The sequence below is a fragment of the Anas acuta genome, chromosome 2 (assembly GCF_963932015.1).
Source record: "Anas acuta chromosome 2, bAnaAcu1.1, whole genome shotgun sequence".
Classification (NCBI taxonomy): Eukaryota; Metazoa; Chordata; class Aves; order Anseriformes; family Anatidae; genus Anas; species Anas acuta.
In genome coordinates this window covers 153,076,687-153,100,591 of record NC_088980.1, presented here as the reverse complement: position 1 = coordinate 153,100,591, position 23,905 = coordinate 153,076,687, and the positions used below count along the sequence as shown (strand labels likewise).

General features: G+C 41.1%; 1 protein-coding gene across 3 annotated transcripts in view; it reads left to right on the top strand.

Annotated features, from left to right (window-relative positions):
* COL22A1 (collagen type XXII alpha 1 chain) overlaps positions 1-23,905 on the top strand; it is a 222,545-nt gene that overhangs the window by 66,560 nt on the left and 132,080 nt on the right. For all 3 annotated transcript variants that reach the window (XM_068672709.1, XM_068672708.1, XM_068672711.1), the window contains 2 exons: positions 2,106-2,180; positions 17,897-18,008. In XM_068672709.1, the coding sequence (XP_068528810.1) occupies positions 2,106-2,180; positions 17,897-18,008 (187 nt within the window). The remainder of the gene's footprint in view (positions 1-2,105; positions 2,181-17,896; positions 18,009-23,905) is intronic.

Here is a 23,905-nt window from a genome sequence, read left to right as displayed (position 1 = left end):
AACCAAACCCATTCTGTGGTTCTGTGTGATGTGAAAAAAAGGTGACGGCTCTGAATTTTATCTGTAGAAGCAACAGCCCTGAAGGTAGCACAAAGAAAATCTACTTGCATGATTCTACTTGGCAAAGAGACGTAGGCATAGAACCACAGAATGGCTTGGGTTGAAAGGGACCTTACAGACCATGCTGGCATTTCTCTCAAAAACATGCTGGTAGGAATTTGACTGAGATGCTCTACAAGTACTGACAAACTCCTTGCCTATGTGAACTATGCAGCAGCAGATGCTTGGCTGAGTAAAGACACTTTTGTGCTGTGTTGATACAAAATTGTCCCAGTTCTAAACACCCTGGATAACACATGCTAGTAAGAGTGACTGCTCTGTGGTCTCCTTTGCTGCTGCAGCAAAGGGTGGCTGGATGTGTTCAACTGCTTTTTATTGCTGTGTTGGCTTTTGGGGCTTCTGGCAATGGATTTTACAGTCTTCTTTGTTTCCATTGAGCTTAGCATACCTCAGCTGCATCTGATAATCTGGCCCGTAAATTCATCACAATGAAACAGGAAAAATATCTGATTTCATTGCTAGGCTTAACTAAACATTGTGGAATATCAGATTTTTTATTGGAAGTTGGAAAGCAGGAGGAGAAATGTAAGTTCTGCTGTCAATATCCTCAGACAAATCATTCTTACCTCACAATTTTTATGTAGCTTCATGAACAGTTCAAGGTGAGCCTACTGAAGAAAGTCTTCAGAGAGCCCTGTGGGATTGTGTCCCACTGGTGAGGGCATTGCCTGTGCTGGGGTCACTCTTGCTTTGACTCCTGGCTCCATGCTCTTTTGGAAGCAGCTAGCCCTTGCTGCTCCTTGACAAGCACAACAACTAAAGATACTGAAGGAATAATGTATGAAATATCAGGCGAAGATGATATTATGCAGCAAGACAAGTTTTGCAACTGCAGAATATATATATATATATATATATATATATATATATATATATATATATATATATATATATATATTACGGTGTTTACAATTAGGCAAATGGAGGAATGGGACTTAGTTTTCCTCACCTGGCTGCATTTAAATAAGAGAAAGGACATGAATGTGGGGCTGTGCATGCAGTGTGTAGTCAGAGGTTCATTTGTACATTCTCATTAAACCAATTCCTCGAGTTGGTTGTCCCCGTTGATTACAAGTGTGCAATTATCTATTGATCTGGGAAAACAAAACATAAATAAATGTTGCTTCAAAGATATGTCAGGAAAGAGGTGAATAGGTAGACAGTTCTCTGCAGAAAAGCATTTACCCACAGCTGTGATGACACTAATTGGGAGCATGAGAAATGACTGGGTATTTTCATGATTTCCTTTGGAGCCTGTGTATAGGGCTGAATGTTCTTCAAAGTTTTAGTCATACTTAATAATGCTTTCTGCTTGAGCAAACTCAAGGAGAACAGACACATAAGAGTCATGGCCCTAGGGCAGTGTTGTCAGGGGAACCACGCACAATTCGGTAAGATACCTGAGAGTGGGCTTCACTTTGACACTGGCTTCTTATGGGACCTTTTCACGATCAAAGTCAGTTCATCATTCCGTGCTCCAGATTCTGCTTCCCATCTTCCTTCTGTTTTAAGTAGAGATTTATATATTTATGAGTAGGAGCTGTTCTATCTATCTGAAAAGCTTGAGCAGCACCCAAATATTAACTGGGCCTTGAGATGGGCCTTCTCACCAAATCTGACAGTGGAATCATATTTTAAATATTCTTAAGTTTTTGTGCCTTCCATGAAGATTTATGGAGTAATGAAAGAAAGCCAAAGTAATGACCTAGCTGTGGGGAAGGCTCTGTTGGGCTTCTTGGCTGGCCGGTCAAGAAAAAAGTAGCTCAAAACCAGATGTAGTGTCTTTGGTCTCTTGCCTAGCCTGTGGTTAAGGGATAGGATAGGGGAAGGGAATTTAGGGCATGTAGAGAGAGGGAACATAATTTTTGCAATGGGACCACATGGAAGTGTACAAATCCCAAGAAATCAGGTTCTGTTAGTTCCATATCTTGCAAAATGATGTATTTACCTGTGATAATTTTGTACTGGTTCTTTTGCTTTTTCAGATGTTCTGTGTCCAAACGTCCGTGTGGAAGGAGATCGATTCAAGCATACCAATGGAGACACTGATGAGATTCCAGGTAAAGAGACACACTTTTTGCGCTGTAAATTGGGGGTTGAAAAAATAGAATTATATATTTCTGGTGTGATGTTCTTATCTGTTACACAGTTTAGCTGTCATTTTTTTAATCTAACACATTCAGTGATGGAGAATTAGTCTAGAAACTGTAGGACTGGAAAAGAGTTATCTGACCATGGACAGAAAATTTATCATGAGCTTTTTTTTTTTTTCTTTTTTTTTTTTTTTGACATGGCAGAAAATTAAAAAGCTAGTGGGTCTTAGAGTAGTGGATAGAGGAAAGTAACAAGCCTTGGAGATGTTTTATGTATTTATTTTTTTAATCACTCAACGTTTGGTGAGTTTGAATGTCCATTTATTTGGTCTCTGATTGTTGTGGGATGACCACGACCAATAGTAATTACCATTGATGATCAGGTTATACATATGTATGTAAGAGAAAAACAAAAAGAAAGAGAGAGAAAGAAATTTACAAGAAGAACCAGCTCATCTGAAACACTGGTGAGAAATCAAGAGGAAAGCAGATTTGGTTTTCTGTGGGTTCTGATACATCCTTCCAGGCAGATGAAGGACTTAATTTGCCAGACATATGCAGGGGCTGTGCTTCTTTTCTACCCACCCAAGACTGTTTGAGCTGTTGGCAGAGAAAATCTGTGCAGCAAGGATGTGCTGTGAATATCTCTGATTGACCCAAAATCTGTAGTGAGAGGCAGGAGGCTCTTCTGCAGGTTGATTATGAGTCAAAATGGTAAAGGTCTGACAGCTCTGCCACACGTTAAGAGTTTTTTTCACTGAGGGACTTGCACTGCCTGCACAGATTATCAGTTCAACTGTGCTGTCTGTAGGCAGTTATTTTGGCTGCAGTCTGGCTTCACCTAGGCCTGTGATGATGTTGGGTGGTAGCACTTTTTCTGGTTGTCAGACGCAACCCCATAGTCCCCATACACCCAATCTCAACTGCTGTCCACTTCTAGGTCTTGTGTCAACTGTGTCAACTTATTCTGACAGTCCTCCCGGGCTGTGCAAATGGTAGAGATATTCAACAGATAACCATACTAATTCTGAAGGAACCTGTTTGCAGTGGAAGTTGCAGCTCAAAATGAGTAGGAGGATTGTATCCCTCTCACAAGATCATCTTCTACATGATGCTTTCCAGAAGTCTGGTGTTGCAAATGGCTGCCTATGTCTAGTCCGTGTTTATCAGAGTAGAATTTTAATTCATGTGCTAATTGGTACACTCTGTGCTTTCATTTGATTTCAAAAATAAGTCTGATAGGAAGTGTAAAGGACAAGCGTTCCACTTCAGGTCCAATGCAAGATTATTGAGTACAGTGAGGTAAGGTATACATTTTTATATACATGCACATTTATATATGTAGATAACTATACTCTTCTGCAAAGTTTCTGTCTTTTAACTGTAGACTAGTTCAGGTTGGCAGTAAACAATGGAAGTCATCTGGTCCAACCTTCTGCTGGGAGTGAGACCTAACTTCAAGATCCTCTCTGAAATTAACAGGTTGTTTGGGGCCTTGTATAGTTGAGTTTTGAGTATCTTCAAAGACAGATTTTCCATGAGTCCCCTGGCTCCTCTTCCAGTTTTTGCTGCTATCACATTTTTTTTCCCCTAATATCTAATCAGAATTTTATTTGTTGCAAGGTGTCTGTTCTCCTGGACGGACAGATAGCACGGTGCAGGCATTTACTGGACACAGCAATCCTCTGTTCACCATTAAAGCACAAAGGCTCATCGTACTATGGAGTGGCTTAACAACAAGGTTATTGTAATATTTGACTAAAAATGGTCTAAGGGTCATTGTGGTGCTGCAGATGGATCAGTACAGGACCAAAATGCTTACTTATGCACTCCCTGCATGCACTGTGATAGTTTCAGAAGACTGCAGGCCCTTGAGTCCAATTCCAGCAGAATATCATTGCATTTTCTGAGCTAAAGTAATTGGAAAATTTCTGTTGGCTTAGACCACTGAATTTCCTTTTCTGAAATAATGTGTTATGCTGGTAGTTGCTGCTGAAGGGCTTTTTTTTGTGCTGCCCCAAAGAGGACTGTGCTGCAGTTCTGAGGAGCAGCTTTCCACCCACTCCTCACACCTGTGAGAGCACTTCAGCTCTGGGGTTTCTGCGGATTCACCACTGACAGCACAGAGGGGAAGGCAGTTCCTCTGCCAACTAGTCCTCAACTATTAAAGGATTTGAAGTTAATACCTGTGTCTTCCACTCCACTTGGAAGCTTGATGAGAGCCAAAATTGGTACTTGCCTGCAGGCTCCTAGCATGGCAATTCGCAGCTGCATCCTGCACAAGTTTGTTTCTAGGCTGGCATAAAGTGGAGCCCCATAGGATGGATGTTGCAGCTAACCTCATTTTAGGGTTCTGTTTAGGCTGTATTAAAAGGCTTCTCACAGCAAATACCTTTCCTCTTTCAGGCAGGGATAAGGTGACAGAACTGGAAGCAAGAAGGAGAAAAGTCCTTTTTTTTTTTTTTTTTTTTTTAATTGATTGCAATGCAGCAGCACATGTCACAGGCAATTGTTTCACACAGAATACCACCAATGCCAGCCCTTTCCCATATACAATACTTACGTACACATAATAACACGACCAGCGACCTCTAAGTGTCTGATTGCAGTTAGCTGAATGTGAATTGAGTCACTTTGGATTAGCAAAAGTAAACATAAAGGCTAGATGATAGACGAGGTATAAAAGGACTAACTTTGTGCAATGAAGGGAGCCGGTGGTGTCACTGAGCAGTGGAAGCTGTGTGGGATTTTGTTAGGGTTGAGGCTGAGGGTAGGGGCACAGCTGAGAGCATGGGCCAGGCACAACCCAGCGAATAACTGCATGAAAAAGGATGCTATGAGCTGGAAGAGAACCAGCAGACTAAAATGATATTTTCCCTTCAAAAGGCAGGTGCTTCTTTTCTTTAAAGAAACAGAACTAAGCTAATCTCATCTATCTGAACTTCAGCAAGCATTTGCCAGAGTATTGTATTGAAAATAATTGCTAAAATTAAAAAGGATAGATATTAATAAAAGATATAAAATGAGACAGAAACTGGCTAGCAGGGAAGTAATGATGGAGTTTCTAGGAAAGGGAATAACAAGCCCGAGGGCAGACAGTGATGGACCTCCTCATGTCCAGTTTTAGGTCTAATCTTTTCTGTGAATATCCACAATATAAATTAGGATCAAGCTATCATGCAGGAGGAACTGGTTTGTCTCAAAAGCTTGGGATTTTTTCCAACTGAGTTGGAACCATTTGTTCAAAGGACGTGTTATGGGACTTAGGGATCAGGACTAGGAATCTGTGCCATAAACCCATATTTTTTGACGGCGTCTTAGCAGATGCTTGTAAGCCACAGAGCTGTACAGCTGGAGGAAAAGGCAATGGTCATTATTGGATAGAGTAAAGTAGATCTTGTAGAGATAGGGAGGAATTCATGGGAATGGGCAGGGTTTTGGTTGCAATTTATCTAGAAGAGCATGCTTAGACTTCTTTGGTCAGGAAAGATGGGTTTGGTCTCAAGAAACTAATATTGTGTTCAGGAGCCAGAGAGCCTATTTTCAACAGGAGATTACAAAACTGTAACATGCAGGTGGAAGGGGGAGATATGATTGTCTTCCACAAATAGATCAGGGGAATAGCTGGAGGGAGATAGGGGAATCACTCAAGCTAAAGGACAAAGAGTATCATAAAAAATGGGTATCAGCTGTTTAAGAAATACATTCAGGTAAGGCATTAGAAGAAGGCTTCAGACTGTCAGGGATACAAAGTCCTGGAACCAGCTGTGAAGTAATAGTAATGGAGACAAACAGCAATGGACAGGGCTACTTCTCATAGCAGAAGGCTGTACGCTGACCCTCTGGTATCACAGCATGTAAATGAAAAATCACGAGCTGTAGCATCCAATGATGGTTGCCACAGTGAAATATGATTGCATGAGGTAAGGATATATAGGCAGCTTTACTGTACTACTGATACAAATTTTGGCAGTGAAGTGAAGCAGCATCTGCTGAGCAGTTCACAACACGTAAATTCTGAATATAAATGTTTCTGCACGCATTAGGAATCACACTGGGAATTCTGCAAGAAAGAGAGAAATCTGGTTAGGATACCAGGATAAACACTGTTTCTCTTCCAGAAAGTCTGATATTTTAAAGCAATGCTTAATGATACTTAAAATGAATTTCTTTCAGCATCCTTGTGGGTACCATGAGGTTTTGTTTTGTTTTTAATCAAGAAGGGAAAAGAAAAAAGAAGAGGGTTTAACTCATCTGCCCTGAAATATTCAAAATAAAACCACAGTTATAATACTTAATCTCTCATATATTTCTATATTGTTATTTTGGTCCATCACTGTTCAACAAGGGATCATAGCCTACTATGAATTGTGTCCAGGCAGGAAAACAATGCTAACATTTTGCACCCTGAAGATGTACCCCTTGTGTAGTTTTATGAACCGTTATATTACATTGAAACAACACATGAATTATCAAGCTATTGAAAAATGAATTATACTTCATGAGGTTTTAAAACTTCACATTTGAATTATTTGGTTATTAAAACAGACCTGCAGGACATGCAGGATTTGGTTGCAGAAATCTGCATGATCCTAGATGTAAAAATGAGCTGTCCACCAGAGGAGATAATGCTACTCAGCAGATGTCGGTTCCTATTTTCAGAGTGAATCTTCCACAGAAGTAAAGAATGACTTGCACATACATTTTTATAAAATGCAAGGAAAAATTAACCCTGGGAGAGGGATGCTTCCAACCACTGCATCACGTACAAGCCACACTGGATGGTATTAATGGGGAAAGGAGGAAACATGAAAGCCCTGACTCTGTCTCCTAAGTAGTCACAAAGGCCGTGATGTGAAGAATAGCAGACATTGCATTATGGGTTGTGCCACGGATTGACCTCAGCAATCTAACTCTCTTCCCCATCTCTAAACCTTCATTCACAGATGAGCAAAATGCCAGCATATTTATGATCTCCGTGTTTTTCTGTAGCTCTATAAAAGACATTTGGGCATTCTACTATAGAGACACCGGCTGTAAAACTAGTAGCCTACAATTATAGCCTGTAATGGCTGTGTTTAACTGTCAGCATGTCTCCAGTGTCCTGTGGTTTGCCATACAGGGTCTGCATTCCAGAGATGCCAGTGACTAACCAGCTAATTATAATATTCCTGGGACTATTTATATTTTTTTATATTAAAACGTGGTAGCAGGAGAGAACTGGAACATCCAGGCTGTTGAATCTGCAGAAGGAGCATGTTAGATCCATGTCCCTCAGGGGGTAAAAGTGCTCTTGTCACAGCATGATGGGCATTTTGCCCTCCCTTTGCACTTGGTACACTGCATCATCCATCTCAAAGTCTCCTTGAGAATCTCCTGAGAGGAGAATGGTGAATCCAGGAATAGCTGCAGAGCTCTGTAGTGGATCATTGACTTCAGACAGTAGATGCACGCAGTTTTGCAGCAAACTTGAAGGTGGCTATTCATGTAGACACCAGCCACTCAATCCACAGTGGTGTAACCATATGTGCAAGACTGGATGTAGCTATGAGAGATGAGGGAGAAGGATGGAGCTTTCCTGTGCCAAGGTGCAGTCACATTGCTCTCACATTTTTCAATAAGCACCCATGAGGTAACGATAGAGTGGAGGAGGCCAAGAGCTTCTTCCTTCCTTCCTTCCTTCCTTCCTTCCTTCCTTCCTTCCTTCCTTCCTTCCTTCCTTCCTTCCTTCCTTGGATCTACACTGGAGAAGGTAGCCCAGATTAGCTGCTCAAAGACATCAGGCAAAATAGAGAACAAATTGCTGAAATTACTTTAGGATTTGCTACTGCAGGAAGAAAACTGGAATATTTGGTAAAAACTCATCAGTCCCCATTAAAGCCTTTCTCTGGTCTGAATTCCAGCAGTAACAAATTTTGACTTCTGCATTCACATTAAATACTTACATGGGTTAACCATGCACAGAAATACGCACATGAAATATTCAGGTACCTGCATATTTTAAAAATATCCATCCCCAAAGGTCGTAGTGTTTTTCTTGTTGTTGTTGTTTTTAAACTAGTAGCATTTACTTTCTTCCAGAAGTCAAACAAGCCTGGGCTTTTTCTTACTGCAGTGTATTTGAGGTTGATAAAAGAGAAATAAATTCAATTTCTGCCTCTTCATAGCCCAAGAAGCAACCAATCCTTTGACTATAAAAAGATTAATTGTTTGGAGAATGGTGAGGTACCTGCCAGATATTTCTCGGTCCAGATAGTTTTGATTAATCTTACTTCAGAAAGAGATTGCTGCAAAAGAAGGTACTGGAAAAAGCATCTCCTAGATTTGTCACTGCAAGTGTTTTGGCCATTGTGCACATAAGTTGGGAAGAAGGTGTATATTCAATTTCAAGAACCTCCTCATAATGTTTGGAGATAAATCAGCCTGTCTGATGCAAATGGTCTCCAATGACTGCTGTGGTCAGTTTTGAGATTACCTACACGTTTAATCTATTTGGTACCGATCGTCTGGCACAAAGCAACCAGCACAGTCTCTTAGAAAGCAGTCCCTAGCTGCTGTCATATTAGGCCTTGCTCATAGCACCTAAAATTAACACGAGTACTTTTACTTTCATGAATAATCTGTTGATGAGGTTTTCGTGTAGCACAGACAGTAGAACTGCAAGGAAAATCTAGCAGGTTATACCCTAGTAAAATGGTTTTGCTCATGTACCTTTCCACAGCCTGAAAACACTGGTAGTCTTTTGGGCAAGCAAACAGTAGGTAATGCTGAGTTCATCAGTCCTGCCACTCTCATATGCACTTATCTGCTGTCACCCTTCTCACCTATATGCAAAGAGTTCTCCTGGGTCCACTGTGCTGCCAGCAAAACCTTTATTCAAAGAAGTGTGGAGTCCTCCCCTCCCTGCTGCTAACCCAAGTGGTTACCCTGTGGTTAGTCCATTTGATGGATTTCCAGAGGAACACAGGGCACCTCAGCTCCCGAGGAACTCAAAGGAGGGCTTCGAAATAGAGGAACTAATTAAAATCAGAACTTAATACAAATAGTCCTGCTAAGTTCAGCTGGTGCAAGCCCATCTGGCATACAAGGACATCAAAGGAATAATGAACCCCTGTTTAATCTTGTAAATCACTGGAGCAGGAAAGGAGCTGAAAGAGGGCCCATGGCAGTAAGCCAAATGTCCATCACCGAGAAAATGGAGAATGACTTCAACACAGAAAAGCCTTCAGCAACAAGGCGAAGAGCTCAGTGTCAAGACCAACTTTCAGTGTCATTCAGTATGCCACTTGCCCCTGTCCGAAAACAGAGGCAAACAGATAAGAGAGGATGAGTGGGCTGGTGTAGATAAACAGAACAGTGCATTGAATAAAGTGGCGTGTTATTAACATGGGATCAGGTGCTGAAATGTGCTGCCTTAGAGACAGCTGCCATAGACATGTATTTATTTCCTGCTCTTACAACAGGCCGAGGGTTAGATTCTACCAGGTGTGTCCATCTATAATCTGTGTATTCGCCTACTTATGACTTTGACCTCTTTCTTTCTCTCTAGTACTGCCTCTGTGGTCTCGTTTTCTTATTCATTTTATAACCCTCTTATCTTTCCTGAAAGGTTATCTTCCCCTTCCTGTGTGAGGATATGAAGTGATTGTTTCTGGTCCTTATTTTTTTGAGTAAAGCTTTAGGCTGATGTTTGCACAAAAGAGTAGCCCTGTAGTTCAGCCTAGTGACTGCCTGCTCACCTGCCTTGCTGCTTCACCGTGCTTGCTCCTTTTTGAAGTAAAACTCTGTGATATCCCTCAAACAATGTCCCTGCTTCTGGTAATCCCAGATGCAGACTGAAGCTCAAGCTGAGGTTGAGTTCATTTTGGCTTCTGCAAGGGACTGTTGTGGCTTGCTGCTTTGCTGGGCCAAACAAAAAGTAGAAATTGTCCCTCCCAGTGTCATGATGCATAGAAAGCAAACCAGGATCAGTAAAACAGCAGCCTGAGTAGTGGCAACAGGTATCAGGGTACATCTGTTTTATTATGGTTATAAACTGAGACCATCTAGGATATCTTCTAAGATACCTTCTGGAGTATCACCTGGAAGGTACTTGGCTTGCTGAAATAACTTCTTCATGCTGTAAGAGCTGTTCCTCCTGCTTCAGCAGTGCTTCATTAGAAGCTTAATCTCTTACCTGCTCTTCCCAATGAGGCCGTATTAAAATTCCAGTGGATCTCATGGGAAGAGAGTCAGATCATCATGAAGTGCTGCTTAAATCTCAACTGTAGCATCTGTGGAAACAAAGGACACTTGGTTAATAGTAAGAACTTCTTTAAAACACCCTTGAGACCCTCTAATCTAAAGGCTTTGGAGAATTGTATAGTTCCAAAATTCTCTTACAATCTGTTTTTAAATGTAGCAAATTAATTTTAAGGACTTGTGCAACCCATTTGCTCACCACACTGCTTCACTCAGGGTTTGTGGGCAGTGAGTAAATCTCTCTGGTTTACTCCTCAGGTGCAGTCCTTAATGCTCTGGGAATACATCAGATAACAGCTGCTGGATGCTTCTTTTGAATCAAACTGTTAAGCTGGGAATGCTGGATGTGGGATGAAATATCTGTGCAGAATGTAAGATACTGCTTTCTCTGTTTTTGCTGGAGAAGTGAAGTATAGGGGAATAAAACAGGGCCAGAAGATAGAGTTCTTATCCATTGTAAGTCTTTGGAAATCACTTAGTTGTTGACAGCCAGAAAGGTTTTCCAGGAAAAGACCTGAGGGTAATGGTGAATAAAAATTGGACATGAGCCAGCAATGTGTTCTTGCAGCCCAGAAAGCCAACCATGTCCTGGGTTGCATCAAGAGCAGTGTGGCCAGCAGGTTGAGGGATGTGATTCTAGCCAACTCAAACCATTGCATGATTCTGAAATAACATCAGTGCACAACATCTCCCCTCCTAAATACTACTTTTATTGCCCAGTGATTCGGGCACTGATGCACTGTTGTGGATATGGATAATTTTAACGTAGTGGAAGAACTTTGGAGATGGAGAATTCAGTTATCCCTAAAAATATCCCTAATTATCTAAGGTTCTGTCATCTCTTGCCAGAATTTCCTTTCCTGTGATGGAAGGAATGTCAGGAACAGCAAAAATGCTGTAGCAGATGATGGCTACTATAACAGTAACAGCAACACATGTTTAGTAAAGCAGTGCATGTAGGTTTCCCCTTCAGTCTTTGGACACTTACTTCTGTCCCAGCCCTGGACTGAGACACATCTTCACTGTCCAGGAAGAACTATTTTCAGCCTAGAGCATTTTGGAAAATAAGGATGCCAAGGGTTTAGATACAGTAAAAGAAAAATTATAACTCTCATTTATACTCTGACTTCAGGTAGCTAATTGGCAGACACAGCTGGGTAAAAATACATCACTGAATTTCAGAATATGGCATGGTAGCTTTTTCCTTTTCCTTTTCCTTTTCCTTTTCCTTTTCCTTTTCCTTTTCCTTTTCCTTTTCCTTTTCCTTTTCCTTTTCCTTTTCCTTTTCCTTTTCCTTTTCCTTTTCCTTTTCCTTTTCCTTTTCCTTTTCCTTTTCCCTTACCCTTTCCCTTTCCCTTTCCCTTTTCCCTTTTCCCTTTTCCTGTACATATTAGCAGAATATAACTAGGGGAGGTAGCAAAAATGGCCACCGAAGGTGGTAATAGTCTTGCAGACCATATTGGAGAAATTGAATGAGTGCGTTCAGGACCTAGTGAGTATTCATTGTGAGCACAGGCAAACCATGTAAACTTAACTTTCATGAATCCAGAAATGTTAGGAAATAAAACTGATAAATTCTTGTATTTTCTGAAAGACTCCTAGGTGACACTATTCTTCCTAGGAATTCATACACTTCTCTACCAGAAAGTTTACTGCCATTGACCTCTGCTAGTGAAAGTAATGTGCTGTCTTATCACAGGCACTACAGATTGCCATTTTCAGAAGTGTCAGAGGAACAGTAGCTGATGACAACCTCCCTTGACCTTGGCACTTGGCGGTACTCCATCAGTATCTAGACAAGGCTGATAATTCAGCTTGAAGTTTAACTAAGACCAGCATATGGAGCATTTCCTGCAAACGCCACTTAGTTTTATATTAGTGCTTGTGGCTGGAAATCCTCTGTGATAAATGTAGTCCAGACACATCACCTGAGGCTCCAATGCCCAGTGCCTTTCCAGATTCCTTTCTCACCTGATTTCCACATTGCCCACCAAAAACTTTTACAATTAGAAGTAGCCCACTGGCCCCCCAACAAGTGTTACCGCGAGCTCCTTGGGAATGCAAAGCAGGAACCTTTTCTTAGAAAGTTTCTTTAGACAAAATAAGAAGCTAATGGCCCTGTCCTACTTTGAGAAGACTTTCCAAATGTGCACACTGTTATGTTTCTGGTTATTAAAACTTCTTGCTGTTGCTTTGGTTTTCTGAGTTTGGGTATTGTTTTTTCTTGTGACAATCCCCTGCCCCCTAATACAGATTCTTAATGGAATCAAGCAGAAATCCAGCTTGTGCTCAGGGGAACCAACTATGGCCCCTTCAGCCTGATCTTGAAATAATTACTATAAAAAAAAAAAAAAAAAGTGAGTCTGTGAGACAGAGCTCTTTGATCATCCTTTAGCCACACTTTAGTGTGTGGCAGCGTGCAGTGTGGACATCCTTCCTGTAAAAGAGAATCTGTTGAAGGTTAGAGGTAGACGATGTAGAAATCGTCTAGTGCCAAGTTTTACCAATCTTTTCCCTGCAACAGGCAGCCTACTTTCTGATTCTGGGAAAATGAGCTGCTTCCTGTAAGGGGCTATTACTTGCAAGTAAAGATACATTCGGCTGATTTGATCAGTAGAGCAGTGCATAAGAAATTGCTTTTCAAGCCAAGTATGCTGTTAGGCATCTAGGCTTCTCTTTCAGGTCACTGTTTTAATTTTAATGTTAACGGGCTAGGGTGCACTGCTTTTCAGGATACGTAATTAGGTTAGAGGGTTTCAGTGGCCCCATATTGTTTTAGTAGCCATAATGAAGTAGGAAGCTTATGATCAAAGAGTATTATTCATCTTATTAATTGTCATATTTATGGCATTACTGATTAAATAATTTATAAGCCATCTGGGAAACCACACCTGTCCTTTTACACACATAGGAAAAAAAAATAATCCTTTTCAAGCAAAACACCTGAGAACAGAAAACTTCCCCCCTTTCATCCTGTGCTGGAGCATGGTGCAATGGCTCAGTAACAGAACCTTTGTCCTTGCTAATTCAGCTAGGTATGTTTCTTCCACTTCATTTTTGGAGAAGACTGGGAAGCTATGTGTAGGACCTCATTTTCCCTGTAGCCCTCAGACAGCATTTGACTTGTGTCTTCTAACCATAGCTCAACTCTTGAACTCCTGTTTTCCCACATTTGGCTTTTTGGAGTTGGAGATATCTGTGAATTTTCTTGGATCCAGGGATGATGCCACTCATTGACAGTGACAACGTGATTTGTTCTTGATGGTGGAAAACTAATGTGCAGCCCAAATTTCTGCTGTCAGTCCATCCCAGAAATGCAGTACAACAGACTAAATAGGCAGTAAGACATTTAGGGAAAGATCTAAGTGAACTGTTTTCATTGCATTGTTAGCAGCCAGGTAGTGCTGGGTGAAAGATTCTGTTCAAGTGTTGGAGAAATTATTACATAATAACTTATTTTTTAGCAGTGATATTTAATACTAAATTAAAAGCATCACACTGGTTCCCTCACAATCCCAGTTCTAGTCCTGAAGTCAACAAGGGAAGAACATATTCAATCCATTGCTTCCAGGCACGTGAAATAAACAAAATAGTAAAAATAAAGACTATATATGTTTTCTTCTCCTTCAACTAGAATAATCTTGGAGATTACATTCAAGCAAAAATTTGGATGGGACTCTTTTCATGTCTTCTTTCCAGTCTCACCTGGGCAATCTGCCCAGACCAATCTCTCAACTCAATTGACAATATTTGGGGTTTGTTTCTTCTCCCTCTTAGAAATGGTATAGTACCTGTTTAAGGGAATACATAAATGGTCAAGAGATACTATTAAGGAGATTCTGTAAATTGTCAGGATAGCAAACTTAAGATATTGCTCTTCTGATTTTAAAAATCTGCAACATTTATTCAATCCTGAATGCAAATGAGGCAATGTAAACATAAATTATGTCACTATTTACATTTTTTTTCCTCTTGACTTCTGCTTCATTCAATGCAAAAAAAAAAAAAAAAGAAGAAAAGAAAAAAAAAAAGATAATATGTACAATAGCTGGAATAGGTGGAAAATACCTCGCTTTAGTGGTCTGAAAATTATGGTCTGTATGGGCTTCCATTCTAGTGAATGGAAGGAGGTAGGCACTGCCAAATAGTCATTTGGCCTGTCTTTAGATAAGTCCAAGACAGATGTGTTGAGTCAGCTACCTAGATACTCCTGTATGTCTCTGCTGACCCACAAGGAAACTGAGACAACCTGCATACATCAGAAGTCTCCTGTTTTGGACAGCTAAAATTAGGTGAGGTACATCCCATTCTCAAAATACAGTTCTTTGTTTAGTGCATGGCCTGATGCTATATTTTCTGTAATGCTACTGAAATCCTTTAGGTAATGGACGATTGAAATGTCTATTGCCTCCTCAGGTTTGGTAGGCAATGAAATATCTAAGAGTGTGAGTCATTTCACCAGCTATTCACCAGCTACAGACCTTTACTAGGTGAGGTTTAGCAAGGAGACTGAGCATCTTAAGCTCTCTTTATGTCAATGGAGACAAACATGCACTTTTAGCATCTGTTTTAGCATGAGATGAATCTTTCCCTAGAAGTGCATGTATTCAACCCTCTTTGCCTGAGAATCTATGTTATTACACTGTCTAAAGAGCTGACCTTTAGCTAGATGAAGTGCTCCGTGTGAAGTGCTCTGAGAACATGAATTTGTTTCACAGCTCTCTCTAAGGAAATTAGAGGCAATACCTGAATTAGATACAGAGCAAAATCATGGTGTAATTAAGACAAAAGCATTTGCTGGTTTTGGGTGTGCACTCTGACACATCTAGAGCTCAACTTTTCCATGAGACTAAAAGGCACTTCAAATTTTCAAAGAACAACCCTCGTTCATTTCTAAATTAAAAGTATATCAAAAAATTTTCAAGTTGTAAATCCATAGCCTGAATACGAAAAAGGTATAGTGATTTACTGGTGTGCTTTATTCAGTTCTGAATGCAATTGGACACTATAAGTTGTACGTGACCTACCCTAAGAACTGCAAGTTCTGCTTGCAAATAGTCCTAATAGCCTTGTTTGCATTTCATTGTGTTTAGGAATCTCAGGGGAAAAAGAAAAAAAAAAAAAAAGAGAGAGAGATAGAGATGGAATAAACCTGACTCTTGGCTTATATCCACTGCAAAAACACACTAGTGTGCACACCTCAATAGTTGCTCGTGATGTGAATGCTAACTTGAGTTTTTAGAGAAAGATGAGACTAAGTTTGGGTCTGAGCTAACTTAGCAGGAAATTCTTGTCACTGTATCTTGTACTTGTGTACCTTAGCAACGTTCAGCCTTACAAGCTCCATGAACTGAGCAATTCTTCATGGCTTTTAGACTCTTGTGACTTGACACTGTGACATGGCTTGGGCAGCTTTTCAGCCTTATTCATTCACACCTTAGCTCCTGTGAACAGTGCACAATTTTCCTTGCCTGCCAGTACTGGCTCTTACCAGCAAAGCTCAACTGCCTTCCTCGCTTTTCTGCAGCTGGTGTAGATGAAGGATATGTATTGCATGATGAAACGAGCTATGGGAGAGTTTATATGGGGGACTCATACTGCATACTGTTTTTCATGTGATAGCCAGCAGGGAGCTCTCATGTTCTGGTAGGGTCTATTTGCTACGATTTATAGCTGCAATCGTGGCTGATTACTGCATGTCAGAAGGGTGTATCACTAGCGTTGCTGCAGAGGTGATTATGAGGTGGAGCCATGAGGCCCTGGAGCATCTTAACTGCCTATTTGCCCTCCTGAAAGTCCAGTAATAGCTGAAAATAGAGTGGGCAGGAGGGAAAAGCTGTTGACAGCCAGGAAAGTTACTGTAATACAAAAGGCCTCAACTTGGCACCAGGCAACCATTTCTGTCTTTTCAAACAATTAAGATTATATTTCTTCAGAAAAAGCAATTTCTTTAGAAAAAGCTCCATGTCAGAAGTTTTGTACTTTATTTGCTGTCTGCTGTCACATCTTGATCTGCCTGGAGGCTGGACCACACATTTTTTTGCACCTATTTATTCCTATAAATTTGAAAAATGATATCATTAGGCGGGTTCCTTTTCCTATTGCAGCAGTTTTGAAGTCCTGCTGTGGCTTCCAGTGGAAAAGATTCACAAAGGGAACTAAGAAGCCCAAGAGTTTTAAGGCTTAAGTTCACCACACAAAAATGTTTGTCAATTCTGAAAAGGATTTAGGAGCTCACTAATTGAACAATGTTGAAACTCCTGTCATAGTTCAACATCAATTTACTAAAATAATTTGTTTTAATATCACCAGTTTCATGTACTGGAATACATCCATGGGATACCATATGTGCAGTCCCGTGTCTGAGAGGGGAAGGAGATGCTGGAATAACCCCAAAAAAGAAAGACATGGGTTCTGTTTTAAGCCACAGAAACACAGAATCACAGAATGGGTGAGGTTGGAAGGGACCTCTGGAGGTCATCTTCACCAACCCTGTGCTGAAGCAGGGTGGCCCAGGACTATATCCAGGAAGCTTTTGGGGATCTACAAGGAGGGAGACAACACAACCTCTGGGCAAGCTGTTCCAGTCTTCAGTCTTTCCTAAGTCACTCTTGGCCTGGCTTTTGCACTGTCTTTGCCTCTAACTCCACAGTGTGTCTGGTTCTGGGAGCAGCTAATAGTTTGGATGTGCATTCTGTGGAGGTAGTTTGGAGGTAAATTCAGGATAGCTGAATCCACACAGCACTGCAGCTCCAGGATCTAGATACATTCAGGATCAAGGCACAGTTGTGCCCACTCTGTCCCTGGCAGGGTTTAGTACCTGGGACTTTGTGTCACAAAAGCATGGGCTCTTTGTGGCTGGGAGGACTTTGGTGCTAGAGATGCATAGACCCACATGAACAGCTTGAGCTTGAGCTAATAAGCCTTGTCAGAACAAAGTCAGAAGCTTGACACAAGTGTCTGCAGTCCAGATTAACCACTCATAGTAATGATCAGTTAATTGGACTAGGTTGTATTAAAACTACTAGAAAAGTGTATGCAGACAAGTGTCTTGGACTAGCAATTTTAAATAAGTATTACTGTTTTCACAAGTGCATTTTTCAACCTTATCTTAGACTTTACAGGGATGAATGAATTATATAGTATTTTCAAGGTGCTGTGGCAATGCAAACTATAACTGTTGATTTCTGGAGAACTTTATTTTAATTTCTCAAAGACTTGTCACATTTTGACTCTGAGCTTGGTTTTGAGATTTTGGGCTAAGCAGATTAGGCCACATGAGAATTTTGTTCTGGTTTTTCCCAGCAACAAGGTTAATCTCTGAAGTGCTACATCTGTGGGCTAAGATAACCTAAGTACGGTTATAGACATTCCCCACTGCTCTCCTTTGTGTATATAGCAGCCTGATCAATGCCTTGTATTTGTACTTCTGATATGGACAGGATTTGACCTGATGGATTCGTTCAGCGTGAAACAGATCTTTGGAATGAAAGAAAATGGAATTCAGAGCTCTTATGTGCGACTTGGAAGTTTTCCTGTTGTTCAGAAAACTGAGTGAGTACCCTGGTCCTTCACTGTATTTTTGTCTGAGACTCTGATTTTTGTTGTTTGGTTCCTCTAGGTTTATTGTGAAGTACCTAGTACCTACAGATATTCAGCTGCTTTGATCAGCTCTTTCAGTCCCGCTGGCTCAGAATTTATAAAAGGTGCTTGGGATCCTCTGTACCAACTTGAGGCTCCATGCTGGTAGACAATGAGCCGGTCACAGTGTATCTCAATGGCTGTGAGGAGCAGTATTAAGAAAATCACAAAATAATTTAGGGCCTAGTAAATAGACTCTAAAAGGAATATTTGGTAGCTCTCCTGTTGAGATACAGAATCACAGAATCATCTAGGCCGGAAGAGACTTTCAAGACTGTCAAGTCCAACCATCTTGAACTGGAAGTGCAGGTCGTGACCTGGTTTTCTTTCTCTGCAAAGGGCACAGGCTCACGTCTTCTATCTCATGGATGCAGCTGGCGATGTGAGACTTGTCCCGACAGAGGTCTGAGCTTCTTCCCCTGTTGGCATCACGGGCAGATGGGAGATGTGGGTCACAATCTGTGTGTCTGTCTCCAAGAGGTTCTTGCATCTTCTACATCCTGGGCACAAACGGAGGTGCAGCTCTTGATCTGAATCCTCACAGAGTAGAGATCCAGTGGGCAGGGCTTTGATCTCCTTGGGATCGCAGAGACGAGGTGGGATAGCTCACCCTCCATGGTGACACCAGATCTTCAGGAAGGCTGGGTTGGAGCAGTGAGGAGGAGGAGTTGCACTGTGTGTGAGAGCAGCAGGGAGGCATGGAGCTCAGTTTGACAAAAGTGTTTTAAGTAGGAAAAGTAAAGATTTAAGTTTTCTTAGGTAAAAAGTAAGTGTTTAAGATTTCTCAAGTTTTAAGAAAATAGATCTTGGAGTAGTCCAGTAGTTTCTGGGATCAGAAAAGCTCTGTGAACTAACTCTATGTAATTGGAAGAAACTCCTGCTGTCTTTTTCTCCTCTGTCCTTTTGCCACATATGTAAGGTGAAAATTAATTCCAAAGTGAAGATAATGACAGACTAATACAATGTCTAACGGTTGTGGAATTGTTCTGACCATAAGGAACTGAAGTTCAGGCAACCTTGAACATATTTGCAGTCCCTTTTTGGTTTTTAGAAGATACTGAGTATTTTTTTCATTAAGTCCTGTAGAGACAATGTAAAACTGTCTACAGGATCATTTACACCATAGTATTTCAGATATTTTTAGAAATATTAGCAAATAATACACTTCGTAATCTGAATGTCATTTGTGGCACTGTAGTGTATCTTCTAACATTTTTCTTCTAAAAATTACCAAAGTAACTCCCCTCATTGTGAATTCTGTAATGATGGTGATTCTCTGAGTTCAAGTGGGTTTTCTGGTGAAAGCTGCAGTTCAGAATATATTAAAATATATTTGTTAACTGTAAGAGACCACTTAGTAGTAGATATTATCAGTTAGCTAATAAGGTTTTTGGCCTCATAGAAGAAGGAGCAGTTTTTAATCCTGTGTCACCATCAGTTTGGTCCCTGGAGCCTTTTATAACCTGAGGCTGCCAGTTGTGTCGTAGGCTATCAGACTGTTTTCTCTTTGGGTTGTCATTTGAGTTGTGCTAGCATTAGCCTTGAAAAGAGTGAGTGCATAATTTCACTGAGTAACCACAAGCCATAGATTGAATTGTCATCATTAACATCTTTGCAGTAAATTTCACTCTGCTGGTTTGAACTTCAGCTTAAAAAATCGATGGTAATTCTTTTCCTTCTTACAGATGAAGGCTGTTTTTTGTTGTTGTTGTTGGGTTTTTCATGTTGTTGTTTGTTTGTTTTCAGTTTTGGCTCTTCTATTTAGCTCACTGCATCTTTGAGATTGTCCTGTGACTTGCATTTGCTTGATTTCACAATATATGTTTATCTTGTAGCCCACCTGGATTGATTTGCTCTTCTCTCCTCTCCTTCTTTCTCTATATAAACACAACATAAAGAGTCTTAAAAAAAAAAGTCCAAAAATGGTATATTGAATGGAAAACTGTTTGCTCTAATGCCCATGAATTATGTCAAGTCTCAGGGCATGTAAGAAGAAGGCCAACAAACTAAGGCATCTTGGTCTTGACAAGTAGTGTATACATCGCTGGTGTGGGTACAATCCTTGCTTGCTGTGGCTTGTAATAACAAGCAGTAGTGTACTCTGTCACTGGAGAGAGTTACCATCAGGGCCTGTGTAGAAGGTAGCACTCGATGCAGGGAACTGCAGCTTCTACTATAGAAATTCTGGGAGTCTTGATCTACTGAACTGGAGCTCTGGGAAACAGGACTAATGCAATCCTCAGGTGTATAAGCAGGAACTTGCAAGTATGGGCTAACTATCTGCGTTACGAGGAACTCTATCATCACTTCTTTGTCCAGTCTTTGTGTCCATAATTCAATAGATAAGAATGAAATGAGTGGAAGGTTAAAGAATCAGGAAGCAAGTCTAATAGTAAGAAACACGAGCACAATACAGTCAGGTAAAGTTAAGAAGAAGTTAACAACTGGGGTGATCACCACTTACGTGTATAAGCACCTTTGGGGAATGAAAGGTTAGTAGAGAGTCTTTGGTGCAACGGATAGTGGTAGATTGAAAGTCAGTGCCTGCCTATTATCATCAAAAAACAGCTTGGAAGAAATGCACACTTTTAATGAATGCATTTAGCCTCTGGAACAACTTACCATGGATTATAAAGAGCTGTCCATTTGCACTGCTTTTAGAAATTAAGAGCTGAAGCACTTTGTTCTTGTTTTTGCTGTTGATGTTCTCCCAGAAAAGCTGAGGAAGCAAAGCCAGACCAACCAGCTATGATGACTTTCCATCTGCTCAGATTGCATCCATTTATTTGTTCATGTTGTTTTTAAAATAAGTAGGATATTTTTGCCCAGTCTTTTTTTTTTTTTTTTTTTTTTTTTTTCCAATTGTCTATTTTGCCAATTGGGAATAAAGTATCCTAAATTAGTACATTGAAATGACTAAGCTTCCTTTTAAATGATTAACAGAAACATAGAACTAAGGAAGATTTTTTTTTCTGTTTTCAGCCTTTTGCATTATAACTTCCATACTCCTGTGGTTTGGGAATGAAACCAAATGGATATGTCACTGCGGAAGGTGTCTGCATATTTGGTTCATTTTACTTGTTGGATGTCAGGATTCGGAGATGGTGCATATAGGGTCATTGCTCACAGAAAATGAAATCTCATAAGGCTGAACAAAACCGATAACTGGAATAATAAACAAAACAAAAACATCTGTCCTGTCTTGCAGATAACCTCAAGCAACATTTAGCAACTGATAGCTACATCTCATAATTAGATACAAAATCGTTAACCAAGTAATATATTTAATTCACTTTATTATCTGCTTAAAGGATTTGTATCATTTTATATAAACACTCGTACTTTTACAAAGTGCCAGCTTAGTTGCATGGGAAATGTGCCTATTCATCTTCCGATCTGGAGCCTACACCCATGAACTTTCTTCCCATTCATAGTGAGGCACCCTGCGAGTGATCAAATGCAACAGACAGGATGCAATCTGTGTCCTGGGCACTGCGGGACTGGCAGATCTCTCTAGCTGCCTGAGCACTAGTCTAGTGCTAGTGCTTCTCCCCACAGCTCAGGTCGCTGGGGCTCTCCTGCTGTTTGCTCATGGCTCCTCAGTGGATCTTCTGTGCCCCAGATTTTGGGTTTGGTTTATTCAGGCATGTTTCTCTTCATGGTTGTCTTGGCTAATGACAAGATTTTGGCTCACTATCCCATTCTCTCCTCTGTTTATTTCTTCTGGTTCTAACTCCAAAGGCTTCCTTCTGCAATGTATATCCCTCAGTCTCCTTTTGCCTGATCTGGCTCTAGCCTGGCTTGGTTCTTATCCCAGTTGCCACCTCACAGAACTTCTTGATGCTTGGCTGGCTGTTCCTGTCTGGAATAGCCTGCTGTAGCTCCCCCTTCCCTTCCCTTCCCTTCCCTTCCCTTCCCTTCCCTTCCCTTCCCTTCCCTTCCCTTCCCTTCCCTTCCCTTCCCTTCCCTTCCCTTCCCTTCCCTTCCCTTCCCTTCCCTTCCCTTCCCTTCCCTTCCCTTCCCTTCCCTTCCCTTCCCTTCCCTTCCCTTCCCTTCCCTTCCCTTCCCTTCCCTTCCCTTCCCTTCCCTTCCCTTCCCTTCCCTTCCCTTCCCTTCCCTTCCCTTCCCTTCCCTTCCCTTCCCTTCCCTTCCCTTCCCTTCCCTTCCCTTCCCCCTCTTCTTCTGCTTCTCATCCTCCTCTTCCTACTTAGTGGTTAGTGGTTTTTAGTTGAGGTGAAAATGGTCAGACTTTCTAGGTGTATTCATTATGTCCCTTCCTCACCAAATGCAAACACCTTATTAATAACCATTACATTCTGTGTCTGAAATGAGAACCGATAATCTTATTTTTCTCCACTGTATTATTGTTATAGATGTAGGATATCACTCTGATTGTTACAGATGTAAGCTCTTATGCCAAACAAAAACATGTAAGAAGGAGGATATATTGTGTAAACGGAAAATGGCTAAGAGAGTCTCCTGCCTGGTCATTATCATCTTTTCTTTGTAGAAGTTGCGATTTACCTGAACTTGGCGATGGGTTAATTAACTCTTAGATGGATCTGCAGCACCAGAGGATTCCCATGCCTTGGAGTTTTATAATGAGCTCTTCTGCAATCCATCCTGTTGTCAGAGTTATAGACCAAGGAGCCGGCAGAGAGCTCCCTGTAGGTACCAGCCATCCAGCAAAGCTCCATAATATGGATCATCAGTTCAATTCAGCCTTGAGTGAGAGAAGGAAGTAAAACATACCTAGGGACAGCAATTCCTGCCCTTGGATTCCTAAGTAAACCTGGGCTTTTAGATGGAGATCACTTTTTAGTGAGGAAAGAAATGAAAGCTCATAAACAGAGGTGCTGTTATTTATGCAGTAATGCGTCTCTGTAAAAGATGCAAGGACCAAGGACTTGAGAAATAGCTTTTATCATATCTTCAGAGCAATGAGCGTTTTTAGGTTTGCTTTTGGCAGGGAGCCTTTTTCTGTCTGGTACTTGCAGTCAGTTCTTCAGCACCTTAAAAAATCAGTTGAGGTTGACAGGTAATAGGTCATTATAGCTTTCTATCAGTGTAAGTCAACCCAATGGACCATTTGTCAGCCTCTGTGTGACGATGTGTGGCCAGACTCACAAGGATATTTAGGTACCTAATTCTCAGTTATTTCTGTGGGTATTAAGCATCTGAAAACCTTTTTCTGAATTTAAGCTTGCATGGTGATATTCCTGTTTCCAGATCAGAAGTATCCAGAGAGGCTGTCTGAGCTCAGAGGCCAGCAATCAGCTCTTCCAGATTTGGTTGTAGGCTGTCAGGCCAAACACGATATCATCACAAGGGATTAACTTCAACCACATGCTCGTATACCTACCTGCTCAGCAAAGCAGCGATGCCACAGTTACAGACACTGCCTTTAATTTGTACTAGGAACGAAGCACGCCTGTATACATGGAGTTGTAAAAGCAACAAGGAAAGGCAGCACGGAAAGCAAGAGTCAAGCTGCTGTTGATGTGATAACAGCAAACGTGTTATGGACCAGGACAGCTAAGCACCCCCAGACCTGTAACTCTGCCACCTTGTGCCACCTGGGGATTAACTGAGAAACCATTTTTCTGCTTTGCTTTCATTCAGGAGGAGGTTAGAGTTGGTGGTGAGGTGTAGCCAGAAAAATAAGTCAGTAGGGTTCTCTTGTGCCCAAAAGGCAAACCAGAGTCCTAAAAATCTGGGTGGGGACGCAGCCCACTAAACCCAGCTGTGATGATGAAGGTAGGTGGTGAGGAGTGAGTTAAGTTAAATGCACTGGGCATCTATTCTGAAAC